We start from the raw sequence: 25,534 nt of genomic DNA, 5'->3' as shown, positions 1-25,534 counted from the left end.
TTGTGTTGTCGCCCCATTCCTCATTTTGGCCACCTGCGTCATTCCAGATTGGTGAGCGTGATTAAAGTGCCTGCCCCCACCAGTAGGGGGTGCACATTTCTGCCAGCTGATCCTGCACACACCCCTCTAACCGCCAAAAAAGGCCTGCCAGAGCGGCTGGTGTGCGCAGAGCTCAAGCTAAGAATAACCTCCCTTCTGAAGGGATACAGTTACCCTGAAGCCTCCCCGTGCTCTTCCCTGACCTATACCCATGTGAGGCCCAAATAACACAGGGTGGGATATTCTGTGGGCTCCCCCCTCCTCCTACCCAGCCCTGTGCTTGGCTTGGCTCTTTCCTCCCCTGCGTTGGTTTCCTTTGCCCCACCATGCCCAGACCCCCCTCCGCAATGCTGCCACACTGGCAGCTCCAAATTCCCCGACACCTGTAAACTTTGGATTTTTCATATTTGGTTTTTCAATTTATTTGTTTTTCTTCGAGAGGGTCGACCTGTGAATTTGTTGGATTTACATGGATCAGGAAACAAGGCTGTGATCACAGAGTGGGAATGGAGTAATTTTCTTGTTTTGTTCTTTGTTGTTGTTTATTTTACGGACAAGTGGATGCTGATCGGATTTATACTGAAGCGGTGATTTTTGTCAGTCAGTTCTGAATGAGGAGGCGTTGCCCCCAACTCAAAGTATCATACCTGAAATAACCTCCATATCACCATGGCTGAAGGTAAGACTGTTACACCTGTTTTTAGCATTGAAATTCACTTCACTTACTTGCTATTGCATCGAAAGCCTTAATAATATATGGTCGATCTGGAATAAGTAAATGGCAATGTTTTGATAGGCTGCGTCCTCTTAGGAAGATGTGTTGAAAGTTGGTTGCTATAAATACAGGATATCATGTAGCCAGAGCATTAGCATTGCTGTCTTGTGACAGACACGACTGCTGCTGGGGCTGACCTCTGGGTTTTCAGCTGTGGTAGAAGAGCTACTCAGATTCTTTACTGAAGTAAAAGCACCAGTACAACAGTGTTAAAAAAATATTCTATTCACAATTGTACTTATGTGAAAGAACAGAATACGAATATAATCATACATCTTAGGTATAAGTACTGCAATGTCCCCTGTGAACTGATAAATTATCATTATCATGACATGATCAGATTGTCAATATTGATGCAACAATATTAACATTTCACTACAGGTAACATTATGCTGTTGAAGCTAATTGATGTTTATTTTTTTTATATCCATCTGCAGTCTTACAAGATGTTGAAATCTCAGATAAATTAATTTGGATGCAACACTCTTTATCAATTTTGTCTGATCCACATAATTCCTTTGAAGAAAAGGAAACAGAATTAGAAAACGAGCATACGTGTATTTTCAATTCACCAAAATAGGATGCTAGTCAATAAATTACTGATATAGAATGATATAGAGAAAAAACTTGTAAGTACACTGTGAGTGATACACTGAAATTTTGACGCATATGCTTGGCATTTCTGTGATATCATATACATTGATTGGGATATATTTGCAATAAGCCAATATCTGGCGATATATTGTCCCTGCTGCAATTTTCCAATGAACTTATGCAATAATCAATGCATCAACCTACATGCTACTTACTGTACTTTATTTCACTTTATTGTTTTGTTTTTAGTTTGAACTATGAAATTAAAATAGAGAACTGGGCTGAATATACATATCATGTGCATCAACAATAGTTTGACCAAGACAAAAGCTTTGATGATATTGAGAGCTCAATGTGTGTCTCTGTTTTTTCACATACAGGCAGCAAATCTGCCTCCTCCACTTCAGCCAGTGGCTCCAATGGAGCCGCGGCCCCTCAGACGAGCTTTCTCAAGTCGATGGGTCTGGGGGTCCTCAGGAAGGTGAAAGTGTCTGTGGAGCTGTTGTTTGCACTGGCTGCTCTGCTGTCCTGGGTGGTTGTGGGAGTGGTGATGTTTGACATTGTGGAGTACAAGACAGTCCCAGGTAGGTCGCAAATACGCTGAAAAATATCTCCTTTTTTTTAGTTTCCATCAGATATGCAGGGTTATCAGTTTGTGTGTGTTCTCAGACATTCAGCAAATCATTACGGACCCTGTGCAAGCTGTCAACGACGCTGTCGATGAAGTATCCAGTCTGCTCAATAAATTTCAAGGTACAGAAGAGAAATAGTGCGCAGTGCACAACTTTTTTACGTATAAAAGCAAACACAGTAACACGTAACTCTCTTTTCTGGGCCTGCAGAATGTGCCCCCGATCTAAGTGACCCCATGTCTACTGCCTTGTATGTAGCAGAGGAAATATCAGAAGCAAAAGATGGATTTGTTCGGTATTATTCAGACGATGAAGGTATGACAACGTACTCTTACTCAAAAATGATGCACACTTTAGGGAAAAGAACCTTTTCAGATAGATATGATAAAACCATCTCCCTCCAAACCACAGGAAACTTCTATCTCAGCTACGTTGACCCCGTGGTCATTGGTAGACGAGCTTTCCATTCAACCAATGACTTCATGTGTGGAGTGGTGGGCTCCTTCAGAGGCTCGCTGTGTGCTGTTGTGGACACCTTATTGGATACTTTACTGGATATAAATAAAGGTATGTATTCAATACTTTCAAACCCTATTTAAATTAAATAACATAAAAATGTTCCTTTGTGCGAAAAGACTAATCTTTAAGAAAAACAATATTTCCTGGCTTTTACTTCCTAGTTGAAGTGCTAATAATTTTTTTTTCTCAATTTTCATTAACAACTCTCTTTGTTGTTTTAATCAGGAAAAATTGACCTTCGCGACATTGACCCTGTGGTCACAGGCAGAGGTGCCTTCGGTGGTATCATTGACTTCATGTGTGGAGTGGAGGCCTACATTCAGAATGTGCTCAGTGCCATTTTGGACACAATTCTGGATGTGGTGAAAGGTATTTACCCTCCTTATTTAACATCTGTCTAATCTGTACAAAGAGTAACATTTTACAGAACACAGCATTCATTTTACATATCTGTCTTCAGTATTTATTTGTATTTTATTTGTTTTTCTCAGGAACCACTGACATCAGCTTCATGGATCCTGTGTTAATTGGCAGAAATGTCTTCAGCGTGGCCAATGACACTGTGGGTGGAATCACGGGCTACATCCAGGACACGCTCTGTGCCATCTTAGACACTACACTGGATTTGATAAAAGGTACTAAGGCATATTTCAACCTTTGTGTTGTTTACATGTCATATTATCATATTTGTATTATTTAATAGCCTACATATATTGAAAACCATATTAGAAATCCAGAACTAAATCAGCATTATTACCAAATAACCCTTAGCTTGTTTTTGTTATTAGTGCATGATAGTGTACATTGGTCTTAACTGGTTGCTAAAATTCTAATTTAATCAGCTTTCTGCAACACAAAAGGTTTGTTTTGGTTGTGAAAATGAGTTATCAAAATGAGTTAGACCGAAAGCTTTACTCATTTTTTCCTAATATGTCTATAAAATAATATGTTTATAGAATCAAGTAACTCACTGAAACATTGGCCTGCATGTGTTCTGTTCTTCTCAGGAACCACCGACATTGACCTTATTGACCCGGTGGTCCTCTGCAGAAATGTCTTCAGTGTTACCAATGACTTTGTGGGTGGAGTCACAACATATATCCAGAATGTGCTTTGTGCAATCTTGGATGTAATACTGGACACATTAAAAGGTAGTACCTGAGATGGTTTTTAACCTTTGCCATCTGTGACCCATTACACTGTTCACCCTGCTGTGGCATGCTGTTTGCCGTTTTCACAAACTCCACGAGCTTAACTGTTTTGACCTCTCTGTCGGTCAGACGTCCAGCATGCTGTGGGTTTCAGTCCCATGTCGGCTCTGAAGAGAACAGCAGAAATCGCCACAGAACAGATAAACATGCTTGTGAGCTACTTCTCCACATTGCTGGTCGGTGATCAAGGTCTGTTTTAGCATGTGATGACATATAATTTACATTTCAGCTCCATCTGATATGGTTACCATTTTTTATAAAATCAAGGGACGGATACCAAAGTGTGTTGATTTTTCAGGGATCATGCCTGAAGTGTCCATCGACCCCATGAAAGTTGTTGAAGATGCTGTGTTGGAGTTCTCAGACAAGAAAGATTTGTTCTTGGCTTACATGTCAAGCATGCTTGTTGGTGATCAAGGTATGCTTTCTGGCTCAAATGCTCCAATACTATAGAATAGGAAAATATATATATTTTACAGAATTCACACTCTCATACATATTTTCCTCTTTTGTTCTAGGTGAACCTGTTGCCAGGCCAGTTGTAAATGTAGTAACTGAAGAAGGTGTCTCTTTTTATTCCCGTTTTAATAAATCTAGAAGCATAATTATAGCATGTTACTCTTATTAACACTCATTTACCGTTAAGATTTACTTCAAGGTTGCACAACATGTCTGTGTTTCTCATTCTCTTTGCTTAGATAAAACTGCAGCTTCTCCAGCTGATATAACATTGGTGAGAAAAAAAGGTAAGTACTGACATCATTGAATTATTGAAATATTACATCGTTCTTTAAAAAAAAATCTAATTGTCTTTTTTGCAATTTAGGGGAATTTCTGCCACCATTGGAAAAAGGTAAGAAAATATCACTATGTGTTGTTGAGTATTTTTGGACAAGTAGAATGTATGTTGGCAGCAGATAATTTGCAAAGACTTGTCAAGTGTTTTTTTTTTGCTCCATCGTAAAGTTTGGTCTTTCATGCATGCTCACATTGATTTCGTTTTTTCTTACAACTTTACATGACCTGGTTTCAAGTCTGCTTTACGTGCTCAGTTTAACACAGCATCCTCCATTTGAACTCAATTTGCCGATGGTAATATGGCATGAGAAAATACGCATCATAACCACTGTACATTTTTATAACAATAAATGTCTGTATGCCACAAGTCGTTATGAATCCAGTGTCTGAATGAATCTCTCCATCTTGCTGTCTCACTGACCATTAGTTGGATGTGTCAATTCATGGAACTGAAGTAATGTGTTTTGCCATTAAGTTGTGTTTGTTCCTATCATCATGTTTTGTGTCCTTTGTTTAAAAAAAGAGTGGAAAGAATGTGTAATATTGCTAATGTCTTTGGAGTTGCATTCCTCTGTTGCCTTCCCCTGCATTGTCCAATGCATCTTCTGTACAACTGAACGACTGACATCTGTAACAATTTAAACATCCGTGATATGTGTATGTATCGAGATCATCTACATTGTTTGTACTGGATGACATGTGGTTTTGTGTTGAATATTTAAATTTAACCTTTGCATGGAATCATGTCACATCTGAGAGGTTAGCAATGAGAATATTATTGACGGTCGTCATTTTGGATAGTAATGTTTTCACTGGGGCAATTGATAAGAAAAACATTCAGTATTTTGGTAAAGGTCAAGAAATTCCATGAAAGAACTCAAACAAAAAATGTAATGATTGTCTGTTTTAGCCAAAGCCTGATATACGGTTTCCCTTTTCAGTAAACACATCAAAAAGCCACACTTTTGGTGAAATCTTCCTTCACTATGAACATGGGCACTTTAGTTTATTTTAAGCCAATCCCACATATATCATCCTGCTGCCAATAGAACTAGAGTGCCAAATGTGTATCTCCACATTGAAGTAAAAAAAAATTTTGCACTTCCGATTCCAGAATCTATTACAATAAGTAAATTGTAATTTTTGCCGATATAAATAAAATTGATGCGACAATTAATACCAAAATAGTCAACAAATACACCGCTGCTGTTTGGTCTTTTCATGGATTTGTTGAAAGTAAGAAAAATATAGAAAGGTTAACCCTTTAAGCTAATTTTAACAATAGCATAATCATTAACTTCAGCATGTGGCGTATACTGTATGATGTTACAGTATGAATGGTCATTTTCAGTGATGCCATTTCACCCCATCAAACTCCTTTTGTACCTTTGAAATAAGTTTGGATCAGCATCTCAATGTGAGATGCCAAAGATAGGAATCTCAGATAAGAGAGATGACACGTTTGATGATACAGTTGCAGAGATAATGCACGCTGCCAAAGATGAAGCTGCTCCTGCTGCAGAGTTAAGTGAAGACTCAAAGTCTGATGAGGAGGAGGAGGAGGCTCCCTCTGAAGCTGCCAGTGAAACAGAAGTGCAAGAGGAAGATGAGAATGATGGTATTTCCCATGGTTTTTCTTTAATAGTCACATTCATTAATCATATTCAAGATCGATAACAGGCATCAGCACTAAATTTGTCAATGTCACATTACTAGCAAAACGTGTCAGCATTGAAGAAGCAGAACATGAACCACTTCTGGAAGATGCGGCAGTCCTTGATTATGATGGCAAGGAGGAAGAGAAAAGGGGAGAGGCAAAGGAGATGAAGGATGCACAGGAGGAGGAGGAGAAAGTAGAGGAGAAGGGTGGTGGTGTAGAAGAGGAGGAGGAATTAAAAGCAGAGGAAGATGAAGGAGAACAAGAGGAGGGAGACATCGAGACAGAGATTGATGACACAGAAGAGGAGGAGGAGCAGGAGGAACCAAAAACAGATGAGGTAGAATTGGATGAAGAGGAGGAGATGGAGGAGGAGGCCAAAACTGAAGATTTGGAGGAAGAGGAGGAGGAGAAGGAGGCCAAAACTGAAGATTTGGAAGACGAAAAAGAAGAGGAGTCCACAACTGAAGTTTTGGAAGAAGATGAGGAGGAGGAGGCCGCATCTGAAGTTTTGGAAGAAGAGGAGGAGGAGGAGGCCACAACTGAAGTTTTGGAAGAAGAGGAGGAGGAGGAGGCTGAATCTGAAGTTTTGGAAGAAGAAGAGGAGGAGGAGGCCACAACTGAAGTTTTGGAAGAAGAGGAGGATGAGGAGGCCATAACTGAAGTTTTGGAAGAGGAGGAGGAGGAGGAGGCCACAACTGAAGTTTTGGAAGAAGAGGAGGATGAGGAGGCCATAACTGAAGTTTTGGAAGAGGAGGAGGAGGAGGAGGCCACAACTGAAGTTTTGGAAGAAGAAGAGGAGGAGGAGGAGGCCACAACTGAAGTTTTGGAAGAGGAGGAGGAGGAGGAGGCCACAACTGAAGTTTTGGAAGAAGAAGAGGAGGAGGAGGAGGCCATAACTGAAGTTTTGGAAGAGGAGGAGGAGGAGGAGGCCACAACTGAAGTTTTGGAAGAGGAGGAGGAGGAGGAGGCCACAACTGAAGTTTTGGAAGAAGAAGAGGAGGAGGAGGAGGCCATAACTGAAGTTTTGGAAGAAGAGGAGGAGGATGAGGAGGAGGCAACATCTGAAGTTTTGGAAGAAGAAGAGGAGAAGGAGGCCATAACGGAAGTTTTGGAAGAAGAGGGGGAGGAGGAGGAGGCCACAACTGAAGTTTTGGAAGAAGAGGAGGAAGATGAGGAGGAGGCAACATCTGAAGTTTTGGAAGAAGATGAGGAGGAGGAGGAGGCCATAACTGAAGTTTTGGAAGAAGAGGAGGAGAAGGAGGCCATAACGGAAGTTTTGGAAGAAGAGGGGGAGGAGGCCACAACTGAAGTTTTGGAAGAAGAGGAGGAGGATGGCAAACCTGAAGTTTTGGAAGAAGAGAATGAGGAGGAGGCCAAAACTGAAGATTTGGAAGAAGAGGGGGAGGCTTCAAAAACTGATGTTTTGTTAGAAGTTGGGAAGGTAGGGGAGGAGGGGGAGGAGGCGACCAAAACTAAAGATGATTTGTTGGTGGATGAGGAGGAGGAGGCAAAAACAGAACAACAGAGTGAAGATAAAGATCTTCATCTGGATGAAGTAAGAGATGAAATAACTGACACCGATGTTGAAGAGCTGTTTGACGACGAAGGGCCACAAATAAAAGGCGATGAAGCTTCAGAGGAGGAAGGAGAAAAACATGATGAAATAGAAGCTGGGATTGAGGTGGATGATGAAGATGTGGACAAAGAAGCTAAGACTCTGTCGGCTGAAAAGCTCAGTAATGTCAGTGTTGTACCTCATACTGATCATGAAGATGAAGAAGAAACGACAACTTTACTACCCGGCTATGACCAAGACGACTACTCTGACGTCATTGACGATCATGATGAAAACAACAACAACAGTGTGAGCAGGAACACTGAACCTAAGCGAAAGAGGAAAATTCCTGTTCCCTTTGTGAGGATCAGAAGAGTCGGCTCCAGAGCTGCTCGCAAAGAAGAAGAGCCACTCCACAAACTTGACAAAGGTACTCTTGCCATTATCATCACATACATGTCATCATGTCGTCATTATCAGGTGATGAAAATGTTTCTGAATGGTGATTGGGCCTATAACAGATGTTCCATAAATTGTTCCAATGATTGATGAAATCTTTTTCACATTTTCATTTCATTGCTTTTTTGTTGTTGCTAACATTGTGTTTGTAAATGTTGTTAGCTGTGTTAATCATCAAGCAGCGTTTTAAACCAACAGGACTATTACTACTAGTTTAGCACAATCTGGAAACATGGGGGAAATTAGCTAATCTAGCTAAATTGGAGCAACAGCAAGAATCCCATTACAGCAGCTCAGAAATACTGTCCCAGCTTTTTTCAACTTTTTCTTTTTGATGACTATCATGTCTATTTCCTGAAGTGGAAATGTGTACTTTGGTGTTCCTCCTTCAAACCAAATAGTCATTGCCTTCTAAATGCAGTGAGCTATTCATACAGCTGTAGAGCAGCTAGATGGAGCTAATAGGCTGAGAGAGAGAAAAAAAAGTTGAGTCTATGGATGAAAAGATTAATCAACATACTGATGTACTGTCCTATGTCCCCTGCTGGATAACTACATGATATTACCTTTTTTTTTTTTTTTGTTACGTCCCTGCAGTCTAGATGAGAAAAACTTGTTGGATTGTTTCAACAATTTGACATTGTCTTTCTTGTGGTGTGTTTGTGCTTCTAGTGCTTATGCAAGCATGATTGTTGGCCATGATGATAAAATTGCAGGTCTGATTAATTAACAGTTTTTTTTGTACACATGTCTGAATGGTTTACTTTAGTTCTCAAAGAAGCAAAGGAAAGACATGCACTAAAAGGGGTTAAAGAGGCCATTATTAAAGGTAATATTCTTGAAACGTTGCACTTTGTACACATTGCTTCCTCCCCAAATAAAATTTTCTTGTAATGTTTTTTTAAAAAAATGTGGGGATATGGTATATTTAAAACAAGAATGTGTTCTTTGCACATGCCTGGTAGTTTTGCTGATAAAGATTCATTGCTGCTTACAGACCGCAAAGCCACAGAAACTGAGAAGGAGGAGAAAAAAGAGAAGGAAGCCAAACTTGAGGAAACCGTCCACATGAAACTAAAAGAAGAAAAGCCAAAGGAGGTTAAACCTGAGGCAAAAACCACTGAGAAGAAACCACAAAAGCCCAAAGGTAATCAAACTTGATAATGAAATTATTTAAAGTATGTATAAATGAGTGTGTATGAATGATTTAAACTTTTGACAAACTAGCGTACAAACTATGACATATGCCTGCAACACAATACTGTGTAACAGTACTGTATGCAGTGCAAAGTGCTAATAATGGTCACTGAAAAACTTCAGCTTAAAGACTTTTCTACCTTTAAGTCTGTTTCAGACACTTACAGTACATGAAAACTGACACTTGATTGTTTGCTTTTAGAAAAAGATGTAGAGAAGAAGCTTCCCAAAGATGAAATGGAAGTCAATAAACTGCCTAAGAAAGAGAAGGAAGTTAAGAAACCATCTAAAGATGAGAAAGTGAAGAAACCTTCACAAGAAAAGACAGAGCTGACAAGAGCCCTTCAACAGAAAGAAGTCAGGAAACCACTTAAAGAGGAGAAAGAATCAAAGAAACCTTTGAAAGAAAAGATGGAACTGAAGAAACCATCTAAAGAGGGGAGGGAAGATAAGAAACCCTCTAAAGAAGAGAGAGAAGTAAAGAAACCACCTAAACAAGAGAAAGATAGCAAGAAACCACTCCAAGAAGAGAGGGAATCCCATAAATTACATGTAAAAGAAAAGGAAATCAAGAAATCACCTAAAGAGGAAAAGGAAATTAAAAAACACACTAAAGAAGACATAGTAGTAAGGAAACCATCTAAAGAAGAGAAAGAAGTAAAGAAACTACCAAAAGAAGTGGAAGAAGTCAAGAAACTTCTCAAAGAGGAGATAGAGGTGTTGATATCGCCCTCAGAAAAGAAAGAAGTTGAGCAACCACCTAAAATGGAGAAAGAAGTCAAGATACTACACAAAGAAGAAACCAAATTCAAGAAACCATCTAAGGAAGAACAAGAAGTCAAGGAATCACCCACAAAAGATGAAGAAATAAAGAAACCACTTAAAGAGCAGAGAAAAATCAAGAAACCATCTGAAGAAGAGAAAGAGGTGAAGAAGACATCTAAAGAAGAGAAAGAGTTGGATAAACCTCCCAAAGAAGAAAGGGAGGCAAAGAAGCCATCTGAAGAAGAAAAAGAGGTGAAGAAGACATCTAAAGAAGAAAAACAGGTGAAGAAGCCTCTCAAAGAAGAAAGGGATGCAAAGGAACCAACTAAAGAAAAAAAAGAGGTGAAGGAGCCATCTACAGAAGAAAAAGTGGTGAAGAAGCCTCTCAAAGAAGTGAAAGAGGCAAATAAGACATCTAAAGAAGAGAAAGAGGTGAAGAAACCATCTAAAGAAGAAAAAGAGGTGAAGATGCCTCCCAAAGAAGAGAAAGAGGCAAATAAGACATCTGAAGAAGAGAAAGAGGTGAAGAAGCCTCCCAAAGAAGAGAAAGAGGTGAAGAAGCCTCTCAAAGAAGTGAAAGAGGCAAATAAGACATCTAAAGAAGAGAAAGAGGTGAAGAAACCATCTAAAGAAGAAAAAGAGGTGAAGATGCCTCCCAAAGAAGGGAAAGAGGCAAATGAGACATCTAAAGAAGAGAAAGAGGTGAAGAAGCCTCCCAAAGAAGAGAAAGAGGTGAAGAAGCCTCCCAAAGATAATAAAGAGGTGAAGAAGCCATCTAAAGAAGTGAAAGAGGTGAAAAAGCCACTCAAAGAGGAAAAAGAGCTGAAGAAGCTGCCCAAAGAAGAGAAAGAGGTAAAGAAGCCATCTAAAGAAGAAAAAGAGTTGGAGAAGCCTCTCAAAGGGGAAAAGAAGCCATCTGAAGAAGAGAAAGAGGCAAAGAAGCCACCCAAAAAAGAAAAGAAGTTTGAGAAGCCTCCTAAAGAAGAGAAAGAGGTGAAGAAGCCTCTCAAAGAAGTGAAAGGGGTGAAAAGGACATCTAAAGATAAAAAGGTGTTGGAGAAGCCTCCGAAAGAAGAGAAAGAGGTGCATAAACCTCCCAAAGAAGAAAGGGAGGCAAAGAAGCCACCTACAGGAGAGAAAGAAGCAAAGAAGCCATATGAAGAAGAAAAAGTTGTAAAGAAGCCTACTCACGAAGATAAAAAGCTGGAGAAGCCTCCCAAAGAAGAGAAAGAGGCGAAGAAGCCACCTAAAGAAAAAAAAGAGGTGAAGGAGCCATCTACAGAAGAAAAAGTGGTGAAGAAGCTACCTAAAAAAGAGAAAGAGTTGGAGAAGCCTCCTAAAGAGTCGAAAGAGGCAAAGAAGCCTCTCAAAGAAGTGAAAGAGGCAAATAAGACATCTAAAGAAGAGAAAGAAGAGCCTTATTCTCCCAAAGAAGAGAAAGAGGTGAAGAAGCCTCCCAAAGAAGAGAAAGAGGTGAAGAAGCCATCTAAAGAAGATAAAGAGGTGAAGAAGCCTCTCAAAGAAGAAAAAGAGGTGAAGAAGCCATCTAAAGAAGATAAAGAGGTGAAGAAGCCTCTCAAAGAAGAAAAAGAGGTGAAGAAGCCATCCAAAGAAGATAAAGAGGTGAAGAAGCCTCTCAAAGAAGAAAAAGAGGTGAAGAAGCCACTCAAAGAGGAAAAAGAGGTGAAGAAGCCATCTCAAGAAGAGAAAGAGGTGAAGAAGCCTCCTAAAGAGGAGAAAGAGGTGACAAAGCCTCCCAAAGAGGAAAAAGAGGTGAAGAAGCCATCCAAAGAAGATAAAGAGGTGAAGAATCCTCCCAAAGAGGAAAAAGAGGTGAAGAAGCCACTCAAAGAGGAAAAAGAGGTGAAGAAGCCATCCAAAGAAGATAAAGAGGTGAAGAAGCCTCTCAAAGAAGAAAAAGAGGTGAAGAAGCCTCCTAAAGAGGAGAAAGAGGTGACAAAGCCTCCCAAAGAGGAAAAAGAGGTGAAGAAGCCATCCAAAGAAGATAAAGAGGTGAAGAAGCCTCTCAAAGAAGAAAAAGAGGTGAAGAAGCAATCTAAAGAAGAGAAAGAGGTGAAGAAGCCTCCTAAAGAGGAAAAAGAGGTGACAAAGCCTCCCAAAGAGGAAAAAGATGTGAAGAAGCCATCTAAAGAAGATAAAGAGGTGAAGAAGCCATCCAAAGAAGAGAAAGAGGTGAAGAAGCCTCCTAAAGAGGAGAAAGAGGTGACAAAGCCTCCCAAAGAGGAAAAAGAGGTGAAGAAGCCATCCAAAGAAGATAAAGAGGTGAAGAAGCCTCTCAAAGAAGAAAAAGAGGTGAAGAAGCCATCTAAAGAAGAGAAAGAGGTGAAGAAGCCTCCTAAAGAGGAGAAAGAGGTGACAAAGCCTCCCAAAGAGGAAAAAGATGTGAAGAAGCCATCTAAAGAAGATAAAGAGGTGAAGAAGCCATCCAAAGAAGATCAAGAGGTGAAGAAGCCTCTCAAAGAAGAAAAAGAGGTGAAGAAGCCTCTCAAAGAAGAAAAAGAGGTGAAGAAGCCATCCAAAGAAGATAAAGATGTGAAGAAGCCATCTAAAGAAGATAAAGAGGTGAAGAAGCCATCCAAAGAAGATCAAGAGGTGAAGAAGCCTCTCAAAGAAGATAAAGAGGTAAAGAAGCCTCTCAAAGAAGAAAAAGAGGTGAAGAAGCCATCTAAAGAAGATAAAGAGGTGAAGAAGCCATCCAAAGAAGATCAAGAGGTGAAGAAGCCTCTCAAAGAAGAAAAAGAGGTGAAGAAGCAATCCAAAGAAGATAAAGAGGTGAAGAAGCCATCTAAAGAAGACAAAGAGGTGAAGAAGCCTCTCAAAGAAGAAAAAGAGGTGAAGAAGCCATCCAAAGAAGATAAAGAGGTGAAGAAGCCATCTAAAGAAGATCAAGTGGTGAAGAAGCCTCTCAAAGAAGAAAAAGAGGTGAAGAAGCCATCCAAAGAAGATCACAAGGTGAAGAAGCCACTCAAAGAGGAAAAAGAGGTGAAGAAGCCATCCAAAGAAGATAAAGAGGTGAAGAAGCCTCTCAAAGAAGAAAAAGAGGTGAAGAAGCCATCCAAAGAAGATCACGAGGTGAAGAAGCCACTCAAAGAGGAAAAAGAGGTGAAGAAGCTGCCCAAAGAAGAGAAAGAGGTAAAGAAGCCACCTAAAGAAGATAAAGAGTTTGAGAAGCCTCTCAAAGGGGAAAAGGGGGAAAAGAAGCCATCTGAAGAAGAAAAGGAGATGGATAATTCTCCCAAAGAGGAAAAAGAGGAAAAGAAGCCACCTAAAGAAGAGAAAGTGGTGAAAAAGCCACTTAAAGAAGAAAAAGTTGTGAAGAAGCCACCTCAAGAACAGAGAAAGCTGGAGAAGCCTCACAAAGAAGAGGAAGAGCGAAAGAAACAATCTAAAGAAGAAAAGGACGTCACAAAAACACCCCAAAGTGAGAAAGAAATCAAGAAACCATCTAAAGAAGAGAAAGAGGTGAAGAAACCACTTAAAGATGAAAAAGAGATAAGCAAACCCACCAAAGAAGAGAAAAAAGTAAAGAAACCTTTGAAAACAGAGAAGAAACCACCCAAAGAAGAGTTAGATTTGAAACCATCTGAGGAAGAGAAAGAATCAAAGCAACCTGAAGAAGACAAAGTAGAGATAGAAGCTAAAAAACTTCAGGAAGTAAATATGCCTGAAGAAATGAAACCATTTAAGGAGGCAAAACAAATTAAGACATCTACAAAACAGAAAGAAGAAAAAGAGGTTAAGAAGTCATCTAAGGAGAAGAAATCGGGAAAGCATTCAAAGGTAAAGAAAGAAGAGACGACACCTTCAGTGGAAGACAAAGAAGTGGAGAGGCCTTTAAAGAAAGAGGTGGAAGACAAGGAAGAGACAGAAGTCCAAATACCTTTTGTTGAGGACAAAGAAGTAAAGAAGCCCTCTAAAAAGGAGATTGAAATGAAGAAACCTCATTTGGAAGACAAAGAATTCAAGGAACCTATCAAGAGGGTAAAAGAAGTGAAGAAAGCCCTGAAAGAAGAGGAACAACCTCAAATACCTTCTACAGAGGAAAAACCTCCCAAAAAACAGAGTGAACTAGAAAAAGAAGAGAAAGAACCAAAAAAGCCTAAAGTGGTAAACAAGGTCAAAAAGCATCTCAAGGAAGAGAAAGAAGAAATACTGCCAAAAGAAGAAACACAACAAGGGCAGCCTTTGAAAGAAAAGAAGGGACAAGAAAAGCCACCTAAAGAGGCCAAAGAAGTTCAACAGCCTCCCAAAGAAGAGGAAGAAGTGGTAAAGCCTGCTAAAGAAAAACCAGAAAAGATACTCAAAGAGGTGAAACTATCAACCAAACCTTCTCAAGAGGTCAAAGAGGAGGAAAGACGAGATCGACCTTCCAAACAAAAGGCAGAACCAGAGAAGCCCTCTGAAGAAAAACAAGAACCAGAGGAACCTTCTGACGGAGAAACGGAACCAACAAAACTGCCCAGAAAGGAAGACAAAGAGCCAAAGAAGCCTGCAAAAGATAAGACGCTCCTGAAGAAACAAGAAGAGGAGAAGCCTTCTGAAGAAAAGAAAGCAGCCAAGAAGATAACTGAAAAAGTAAAGGAACCAAAGAAGATCTCAGAGGAAGAAACTCAACCAACAAAGCCTTCTAAAGAGAAAGGAACCAAGAAGACTCCCAAAGAACTTGTCAAGAAGAGAGACACAGAGACAGGTACACACTGTCTAGGCCAGCAATACAATGGTGTAGGAATTACCCAAAGTAACGATTCACAGACTCTTACTCAAACAATCCACAAGAGTAAGAGTCTGAGAGGCTTCACAGTGAAATACCCACACCCTCATGCACACATGGTGAACATCAGCATATAATAGATCGCCTTTGCCTTTTTATTTCAGACGCTGGACCAAAAATGGTTTTGAGTAGAATCAAAGTGGTCAAGAAAGAGGTTGCATCTGTCCTGAAGAAGGAACATCTTAATGCAACAAAAGCAGGTGAGACAATATGTAAAAGCTTCAGTCACTTTGTATTCATGGCCTTTTGAAGTCATGCATTGGTCATCAAATTAGTAAATGACAAAGAATGGAGTAATTTGATATTTGACCACTGCAATAGCTCATAGGAATGGAAGGTTGCCAAGATTCCATCCAAGATTCAATATCCAATATTCCAATATGCAATATTCAAGGTAAAATTCTGAGAATAAAATGACCACATCATCACCCAAGCATGAAAGTGTGACTGTAAATTGTCTCTTAATGCTCTTCTCTGCAGCTGAAGAAGCCAAAAAGCCTGTAAAGGTGCTGAGAGCTGTTAGAAGGCCGATAGTTCCTATCCTGAAAAGGGAACATATAAATGTCACACAAACAGGTAACTAACAGGCCACTTAGTGTGCAACCATAGTGTGCATTACCTTTAAGCTACTGTGTGTAGGATCATAAACAAAACAACAATTCTGACCTCAAATACACATCAAATTGTTGCTTGAAGTCTGAGTAGATGTAGAGCTAATATCCACCATCTGGAGTATGTGTTGGTTAGAGAGCATGCCTCAGCTTGCGATCATAAAGCTGTTATAAGGCTTATCATGAAATGCAGACAGTTATCTTAGCCAAAAGGCTGGTGTCTCATTTCAAGGTCCTGGCATGCCATTTTTGGACGGGGAATAGATCATTCAATTAAGCGGCACAATGTGTGATAGCTTTATTTCCATGCTGTATGTGACAGAATAATTTGCACCACCCCACAACCAATTGTTTTGGAAAGCATATAAACTTGTTGTGGATGTCTTCAGGGATGCAGTGTTGTCACAATTACAGAATAGATGCATGTGCAAAGAGGATGTAATGAATCATATTTCAATTCTATAATTGTCTCCAATAACAGAGGTTCCTGAAGTTCCTAAGCTGAAAGCCAAAGCAGTTCCTGCAAGGAAAGGTACTGTATAAACATAATTTTCCATCTCAATTCTATACATTATTTTCATATGCTCTATAACCTAATTTCTCCTGTGCCTTAAATTAGCTAATTTATGTATTACATTTAGTCATATTCTAGTTAGATATTATGCAGAATTTGTAATCTGCTGACGGAAAAATGTGATACACATTAGGAAGTGTCACATAATTATTTGTGATTTACTTGCACCTTGAAATTCAAGAGGGTTTGTTTGTGTCATAATTTTTTTCACCAGTGGCAGCTTCCAAGGAGCCCAAGAAGGAACCAAAGCAAAAAATCAAAACTAAACCTGTTAAACCAGGTAATTCAAACATTCACATGTGCTGCAGTCAGACCCATTTGGTTTGAGCGAGCGATATACAGAATGACTGAGACACTAAGGAATCCTTAAATCAACATCTCATACCACAATCATTACTCTCATATTATACACTCATATTAAAATATAGATTTGCTAATAGTGATGATAACTTTTCAAGGTAACATCAACAACTATTAAGGTATTGTACAGTAGCTTGATGAGGTGTGATTGTAAACATAAAGATGACGTGCGTTAATCCACAGATATTGATGCAGCGAAGGAAAAGGAAAAAACATCCCCTGCAAAGAAAGGTAGGGTTGATTCTTTTTCAAAAATACCTTCATGAATGATGCAAAATGAAAATCAAACTTTAGACGAATTCTGATGTTAAATTTGTTAAACAGGACAAATCTCTGTGTCCATGTTACTCACTGTTTTCTTTTCTGTTTTTAGAGGCTGAAATCATCCAAGAAAAGACTAAACGGGTTCCTTCAAAGAAGGGTAAAATGTTGTGTCTTTACTGTACAATACAAACTATTTAATTTAATGTGTTTGAGAATACTTTTCTTAGGAATAACATAATAAATTCATCATAATCTGAAACATGGAGACACTAACTCAAAGAACTTCGAGGCACTTGATTTGCACAAAACAGATGATTTATTTTAGATCAAAAAGCAGTATGACCAGGTTACCAATTGTTAATGTAAAATCTATAGAGGTAACTGATCATACTGCAACGCTGGGACTAACTTGGTGTCCTGTTTTGTGACACAGAAGTTCCAAAGGAAAAGGCCAAAGCAGCACCTGTGAAGAAAGGTAACAATCTTATTATTATTTGTCAAGCTACAACTTCTTCGTGATATGCTGGTCACCAAACTGTAAAATGATTAATTGTTATAAAAAGAAGCAAAACTATGTTATTGTAACATAGTGCTTTTGAATCACAGAGGTTGCTGCTCCAAAAGAAAAGGCCAAATCAGTCATCTTGAAAAAAGGTAAAACTGATGCAAGTCCTAAAATAGACAAAAATATTAAACTAATTACATCTTGAACAGCAATTACATGTATTTGTTTGTATTTTAATCCCAAATTTTTATTTATAGAACAAGAAGACACCCCCAGAAATGCAACCCTGGTAAAAGAGAGAGTCAAAATAGTGCCTATGAAGAAAGGTGAATTTCTCACATTTGAAATTTTCGGGGGGTTTCAGATTCTTTCACATCGAAGTTACATGACTTGAAGATCCTTACCATACAAGAATTTTTGTTCTCTTTTTGTATTTAGGAGTTAAGGTACCAAAGGAGAGCATCAAAGTTTCTGCGAAGACAGGTACAGCACGTCAAATATTTAAAAATCAAAATATACTTTTTTTCGGGTTTGCGTACAGAACAATATATGTTTTTGTTTTGCAGCTGAGGTTTCAAAACCGAAGCCCAAACCAGTTGTAACAAAGCGAGGTATGACTGAATGATGTAGGTTCATAGGTTCAGTGTCTTGTTTGTAATTTGGAATAAACAAATCTAAAATCTCTTTAATAGAAGCTGTTCCTCTCAAGACAAAATCAGTACCTTTAGTCAAAGGTAAAATTTGCACTTATGAGTTTTTATATTCATGATTACATAATCAAGATATTGATTTTCATAAAAATCGATGATTTATTTTTACAGAGGCGGAAGTGCCACACAAAAATATATCTCTTTCAAAGGACAAGCTCAAGGTGGTGCCACTGAGGAAAGGTACATCCTTTTGTTTGCAAGACCTTTAGTAGAAATCGTTTTTATATTCCCACCAGTATGCCCAAGATGTGTGAGTTTCAAATATGAAATGATATAAAAACTGATTAACAACCTTTTTTTCCCGCTCTGTCTTAGTGCCTGTAACTCCAAAAGAAAAAGTTAAACCATCAGCAACAAAAAAAGGTAATTACAGTGATTGTCCAATATAGCAGCTTTCATGTTTAGTATATTATTATTAATTCATTTCCCTGTATATATTTATTGCATGTATTGAAGTGTATGTTATCATACACTTTTACTGAGGTTACATTTCCTGATATTTGATTGAAGCAGTGCACCATTTCGTAGGAATAAATCACATCAATTACAACTGGAATAACATGCACACTGTTACCATTTTGCTTTTGTTATTATTATTATTATTATTATTATTATTATTATTATTATTATTATTAATATTCACTTTAGAAGCTGAAGTTCTAAAGGAGAAGAAGGTCGAACAAGTGACTCCCAAAAAAGGTTTGTTTCTGTGTGCTTGTTAGTACAGTAGTTGATCACCTCACTAAATACATTGGAGTTGACAAGATCATTTACATTAAAGCTAAATAAATGATTTATTATTGTTGCAGCTGTTACCAAGCCAAAACCAAAAACTGCTGAGAAGAAAAAAGGTAAACAGCAGATTTGTGTGTTTGTGTTGCTTTTTTGTAGTATTACAGAAACTAGCACTGTAGCGGTGTTAATCCAGTCGTGTCCAATTATAATCAAAATGATTGTCAAATATTGTACTGACATGTGGCTGCTGATGATACGCTTCACTGCCACATGATAATGACCCAGCTGAAAAGAACTGGTTCCAAAATATCATAACTGGTTTATTTAAAACATCTAAATTTAGTAAAAGTTGTTTTTTTGTGAATATCCAAAGTTTGTCTTTTCACTGGTGTCAGGTGAAAATGTCCTTTTCTCATTTTCAGTTTTGTCATTTATCATTGTTAAACTTTTTTGATTTGCTTTTGTGCTTAAGACAAAATTTAAAACCCTATACCTTAAAGAAAAAAGACCTGAATCCCAAGGACTTGGAAGGAGAGGTGAAATTTATTGTGACATTTCATCTTTTTTCCTTTCATGTAGAAGCTGTTGTGAAAGAAAAGGCAAAACCCTCCCAGAAAGGTGCCAATTATTTCTAATATTCTGTCTCTATTATTATAAAATACATTTTCCATATTTCAAATTAAAACGTTTAAGACCCATGAGACTTCTGTACACGTTTGTCATCTAAATAACACATCACAGTCACGTCATTATGACATTTATTCTTCCCCTTCTACCAAAATGATAATGTAGATAAAAACTGATAACATAATAACTGAAATAATTTTCATCTTGTCTCATAGAACCAGAAGTTATAAAGGAGCAGCCTAAACCAGTTCACGAGAAGACAGGTAAATCAAATGACAAAAAAGTCAAAGAAAACTTTTGTACTAACTTTAGGATTGTGATTGTGCCATTGTTGTTGTATTTGAATTAGCTGCTAAAACAGCGGCTGGAGCAGGAAGGGAACAAGAGGAATCCCTCGTAAAGAAGAAAGGTAGCCTGCCACTGCTCTCTGCCTGCTGATGATTGTCTGGGTTGGGCCTTAGATAATGGATCTCATCTAATGATATATAATTAGATGATAAGTACATGTTACAGAAGTATTACTAAAGCCACCGTGACCAAGCTATAATATTTATATTCTCATTTACTCAGAGCCCAAAGTACAAGAGGAGAAAGTCAAACCAGCTGTTAAAAAAGGTACAAAAAAAAACTCCACTTCTCACATTGTCGTATTCAGTGACAAAATACATTGTGTTAGTGGTGCATTGTCCTTTTAATATGCTGTTATTATACACCATGTATAATTGTAACTTCTATAAAATGCATTTTCTTCCTGATGGCACAGCGGTGTTGAAGGAAACGGTCAAACCCGTCCGTGTGAAGAAAGGTACATTAGTGGTCGTGTCAGTAGCAGCAGTGATTCATAACACTAACGCTGGACTGTGATTACAGTGAGCTAGTCGCAAAATGTAGGACGCTGCATTTTTGCGACTTGCTCTGATTGGATTGCTCGGCAGGGAAACACGCGTTTTGCCTGTGAGATCAACAATTAATTCCCGAGGAGAATGTAATGCACAGTAAAAAAGAGTGGAATTTCTCCGCAGCAGCTTCGTAGATGAACAATTTTCCTTAGGAAGACTGTATGCTTGTTTAGACCTTTTCTTTTTTTTTTACAACTCACTTCTTACCTTCTGAAGCGTCGACAACAGAGGGCGGAGACTCGCCATCATGCATGTTACATATCCTGAGGCTAAACATGTATATGTTTTACCTGCTCATAAGCATGAAATGGGGCATTAATTATGAAACATTAGAGCCAACTATTTTACCTTCTGTTGGGTTCTTTAATCAATAACAACTCATCATATTTTCAAATCATCAAAAAGTACAATGTATTCCTCGTCAGCAAAAAAAAACAAATGTAAAAGTAAAAAGTGAAAGTATCTGAAATTTGTACTAGGGGAGGCTCCAGTACTCTGTGACCAGACAAACAGTTTACGGTACATCTACTACTTATATACTTATACTGTACTGATTTTCTTTCCCTTTTTTGTAGAAAAAACAGTTGACAAGAAGGCATCTAAAGGTACAGGTACAGATCATCTTTGAATATTAAGGTCAAGATCACATCAAAAGATGTCTGTGTGAAATTCATGACCATGGCTTCAGCAGCCTGTGATTAAACACTGTGACGAAATTGTCTGAATGTTGAATGGTTATTAATATTTTGTTGCTCTGCAGAGGACAGAGTTCTTAAAGAGATTCAGGCGCCTGCAAAGAAAGGTATCTTGTTTTTAGTTGAGACTTCAAAATTAATCTTTTTATTTACTTTGTTTACTCACAAAATCCTTATTTTTATTCTAGAAAGATCTGTTGAGAAGAAAGCAGCCAAAGAAGAGAAAGTTAAAGGTGCTGTATAAACGTGTTGTTGTCTAATAGTATATATATATATATATATATATATATATATATCACTGCATTGTGTTTTGGTTAACATCATGATCTCCTCTTCACAGCGGCGCCTGCTGTATCAGACAGCTTTCTAATGGAAGGTACAAATTCCCCCTCTCATATCCAAAATATCACACAAGTGTCAAATTGCTCAGTGTTGTCTCTGGAGGCCAGAGGAAAGCGGTGAACGTGACGCACTGACCTGTCCCGTGACTCCCTCCACAGACGAGCTGCCCTACTTCCAGTGTTTCTTTGTGGACGAGGACGAGGCCCAGTTTCCGTTCTACGCCTTCTCGCCGATGCACATTTGAGTCTGACTCCGGTCGGTGGTTTTTGAGTGACGACGCGGTCAATTCCCCGATAATGACAAGGTCACATCACACCCGGTGCTGCCGAGACGCAGCTGCAGTTCACTGTTGGTCTTCAGGAGAGAAGCCTGGACCGCAGAGGATGACGGGTGATGGACCATTATTTATTATTTTATTTCCAGATTTGGTTGAGCTCTCGTACCAAATACATGCTACCACTGTCATTCCTTTTTCCATTTCTTTCTGATTTTTTTTTTTTTTTTTGGTGTGTGTTTAATTCTTTTGAGAGGCAGATTTCATAGGAATCTTTTATGTCACGTATTAGCTTCTGTGGATCACTCAGTTGGATCCTCAAAGTGACATACGCAAATACCTTTATTACATTTACACTAATTTATTGTAATGCGTCTGTGCAAAAGAACATCTGTACTCCTGCACGATTTTGCAATTTTTTTTGGAGTTAAACTGTGCTGTCAACAGGGCACAAACATGACCACAATCACTAATCCAAGGCTGACAGGGGTTCAGTTCCTTTTTCAGCCCGTGTTTACTTGAAAAGTGGTTTGTACAGTACATTCATGGTTATAGGTTTAGTTTCTTTTTTCATTTAATTACATGTGATTTCGAAAAACCCTGCATTTTAATCCCTTAAATCAACAACTGGGCATTTGCACATGATTCCATCATTCTTTAATTTAAGGGATTTATTACTCACACATTTTCCTCTTTTCCTTCCCTTCTGGGCACAAAAAAAGGAATAAGATCATTGATGAAAGGAAATTGGAATTGAAATTAATCATCTTTGCCTTTTCAGAGATACAGTTCCAATGTTTTTTTGTTTTGTTTTGTGTCAAAAGGAATGACTATGCACTGTATAAGAGAGCTCCCAATCTTACTGACGAAACACTACCTGACATGTTGACATTTAAAGTCTTATTAACCTTGAACCATCCAGACGTCTGCGCCAGCCCCTCATATGAAGCGTTGCATTGCCTGCGCTCTCAGAATGAAGTTCAAGTATCAGATTCATTCTGGAATGACCTTGATAGACCAAAAACGCACTGACCTTGGTCAGTGTGCACAACGTAGGAACTTGACATATTGTGGAAACATTTTGTGCAGCTTCGAGAAAGTGGCAGAAAAGTCAAAGACAATATTTCCAGGTTAACTTTGCAAAAGTTTTTGAAAGCTGGCATACATAGAATAATATTGATGCATATCTCATGATGATGACATATTTACTGTGCTTAAATGCAGAATATAAACAGGATTTATATTATATTGACATCCTGTACTTGACACGTACAGGCAGGGCTACCAGGTGTCAGATTGAGTTTGAATACTGATGATTGGTCTTGAATTCGAAGCCAAGTCATGTATTCAAAATCTCTGAGAGATGACGTTGGCGTTAACGTGATTATGTTGGAGTTAAGCCTAATGTTGAAACGCCGACATGATTGTATCTGATCCTCGCGTGATCCAAATCTAAGTTGTTGCAGAGGCGATCGCGGTTGTCAACTGGTACATTACTGCTCAGTCAGCTTGTACCAGCAGTCGTTTACTGTACATATGGCTCTTTACATTTTGCTCCATATGCTGCATGGAAGACAGTTAGTAAAGCTTGTTGGTCCTATTCTAATCTGAGTCCACCATACACTCTTTATTAGACCATGGATGGTGCAGCTCACAGTGAGCTCAGGCTCCAGTAACTGTCATGTGACAGCTGGAGTTTTATGGTGATGCTCCACCATGGCTTTTGTTGTAAGTTTTGTTTTGTTCCCAAAATGACAAAACATCGTCCTGTCCTCGAAAAATCTTCATGAGTTATTGGATGTTAGTAAAGAGGACGTTATTGCTAATATCACAAAAAAGACGTTTGGATTTCAAGGGAAAACTGTTTTGTATCGAAAGACAGAACATGTGCAATACATAAATATTGGATTTTCTTAGTGATGAAAGAAATGTATGTTTGTCTGATAGTCCTTGAATGAAATGTGCGTGTGTGTGTGTGTGTGTGTGTGTGTGTGTGTGTGCGTGCATCTTTAATTTTATGCTTTCAAATGCTTGTTATATTTTTTCCCCAACCAGAACCTTGAGAATGGCAACATGACATACTTGAACTTGTGAATCAGGATATTTGATACCAGTTCATTTGTATCAGTGTTGCAAACATCATATAATTACACATATATATAATTACAACTACATAACTGTAATGAATTAGTCATCTCATTGTAAATAGCTAAATTAATGGAGGAATTGTGTTTTATCCCTGAACTAGTGCTACTGAAACTGCTCTTTACCTGCAGTTCAAATTGTATTATGTGTCAGTTTACAGTTAAACTCTCATTGTGCCTGTCAATAATAGCAATTTAACATTAAAACATAGCAATGCAAATCTTTTGTCTTTTGTATATCTCGTCTTCTTGTCTCTGCAGGGAGATATATTAATCTCTTACCAAAATCCATTAATCTGAATATAATAGTGTTGCAAGTTGTACTCCCCGACTTCAGATGTTAAGATTAATTACAATCATATTTATATTATTTATGTTATTTTCAGCTCCATCAATTTTATACCCTTTTGTATGTATGGTTGTATGAGCAGGTCTTTTGATGCTTTTGATGACCAGCTTTATCAATCTTGGTAGAGGATGTGGCCTAGTTATTGCCCCAAAATGTGAGATCTGAATTTCCCCTCTCTACACTGCCCGCTATTTAAAATTGCCTACAAACAGAAGAAATTGCAGTATAATTCAACTTAAAAAGAAAATAATCCAGATCCACCCTTAGAAATGTACCATGTGTAATTATAACAACTTATCCGCTGCTGTTCATGACATTAAACACTCAAGGCTTTGCAGAGATTCGACCTCGCACATGAATGACCTCCCTGACCTCAATGGCAGATACAGCCCTGAAATGTGTATGTAAGGTGTGAGTTTGAATACAATAAACATGTAGGTGTAAGACAATGGAGAGGATATACTATACATGGTACAAGTCTTCACACTGCATTTCCCTAATGAGGCCTGAGAGGGGTTACTCCAGGTCAGCTTACACCACTGACACAGATTCCTCACTAAAGAGGGAACTCCTGCACGGCTGCTCCCCTGGGAAGAGCACTGAGCACAGAAGAAGCTGCACTTAACTGTGTCATTGAATGTGATGAGCTCCCCCTTTTTCTGTGCTTGTGCTGCTGGGAATTTTGTGACATTATAACTCACCTGATCTCGTCATTTCACTGTTTTCATACGTCCCAAATACTTATGCGAAGGATTTGAGAGTGGAGGTGGCGTCTGGCGTGGAGCATAAAGACAGATTTTGATTGAAATCAATTCAGAGGGCAACCGCTAAATGAGTTCCACTCCAGTTACAACTGTTTCTTTGTGCCGCGGGCCATTCAGAGGTGGCCAAAAACCTGGCAGCCTGTGAGATGAAACGGGAAGAAAAGCCATTTGTAGTGACTGTGTTCATTAGGCTGCAGACGGCTCACAGCGCAGACTTTATCTGCTTAAGATGTGGGGAAACATGGGATGGATGAGGAAACTTTAGATTGAATGTGATCTTTAAAGCACTGTGAAGATGTAAAGATTGGCGGTTGGACAAAGGTTTACTGGCAGACTTTATTTTTAATCCTTGAACTGTATTGACCGTTGAATATTGGATTGTCACAAACTGTCCACGTCCTGCACAGCGTCCTCTCTCTCTGTCGGCCATGCCAGCGGCATCACTCAGTCACGGTTGGTGCACAGCATCGAATGATGCCTGTACGTAATGACACCACAACTTTAACCGGATTATCCCGATGGCGAGTGACATCACCACCCCCACCGCTCCAGCTCTCAGCCGTCTCTGACCATCTGGGGGTTACTACAGGACAGGCCCGATCCCATGGGTTCAACGGTTACACTTGCTGCCGCTGCTGCTGCGCGGCCGGCTCTGGCCCAGCAACATCACCCTGCAGCTGTCACC

The 25,534-nt window shown here is 38.9% G+C and overlaps 1 protein-coding gene across 1 annotated transcript; it reads left to right on the top strand.

Moving 5' to 3' along the window:
* The first annotated feature begins 296 nt into the window (after positions 1-296).
* Positions 297-23,962, top strand: si:ch211-266g18.10 (titin). Its single transcript, XM_047337811.1, has 45 exons — positions 297-718; positions 1,789-1,992; positions 2,078-2,161; positions 2,251-2,355; positions 2,452-2,607; positions 2,785-2,928; positions 3,051-3,194; positions 3,567-3,710; positions 3,840-3,959; positions 4,069-4,188; positions 4,289-4,333; positions 4,469-4,516; positions 4,597-4,623; positions 9,012-9,071; positions 9,240-9,389; positions 9,642-10,576; positions 10,757-11,715; positions 12,870-12,877; positions 12,987-14,915; positions 15,101-15,196; positions 15,477-15,572; positions 16,089-16,139; positions 16,396-16,461; positions 16,725-16,772; positions 16,915-16,962; positions 17,239-17,280; positions 17,412-17,459; positions 17,568-17,636; positions 17,749-17,793; positions 17,877-17,921; positions 18,003-18,044; positions 18,132-18,200; positions 18,336-18,383; positions 18,669-18,719; positions 18,830-18,871; positions 19,335-19,373; positions 19,598-19,645; positions 19,732-19,791; positions 19,953-19,997; positions 20,146-20,187; positions 20,857-20,892; positions 21,042-21,083; positions 21,165-21,209; positions 21,317-21,352; positions 21,477-23,962. The coding sequence occupies exons 1-45, from the start codon at positions 709-711 to the stop codon at positions 21,560-21,562; spliced, it is 6,777 nt and encodes a 2,258-aa protein (XP_047193767.1). The 5' UTR covers positions 297-708; the 3' UTR covers positions 21,563-23,962.
* Positions 23,963-25,534: the final 1,572 nt, after the last annotated feature.

The sequence above is a fragment of the Scophthalmus maximus genome, chromosome 15, assembly GCF_022379125.1.
Source record: "Scophthalmus maximus strain ysfricsl-2021 chromosome 15, ASM2237912v1, whole genome shotgun sequence".
Classification (NCBI taxonomy): domain Eukaryota; kingdom Metazoa; phylum Chordata; class Actinopteri; order Pleuronectiformes; family Scophthalmidae; genus Scophthalmus; species Scophthalmus maximus.
The sequence above is the reverse complement of the archived record's forward strand: the minus strand, read 5'-3'. Positions and strand labels throughout refer to the sequence as shown.

Bases quoted from the DNA above. Each gene is read 5' to 3' on its own strand.
- si:ch211-266g18.10 (XM_047337811.1), top strand. The intron at 4,334-4,468 runs GTGTCTCTTTTT...CTCTTTGCTTAG, and splicing joins AAATGTAGTAACTGAAGAAG to ATAAAACTGCAGCTTCTCCA. The intron at 10,577-10,756 runs GTGAAGAAGCCT...GAAGAGAAAGAG, and splicing joins CATCTACAGAAGAAAAAGTG to GTGAAGAAGCCTCTCAAAGA.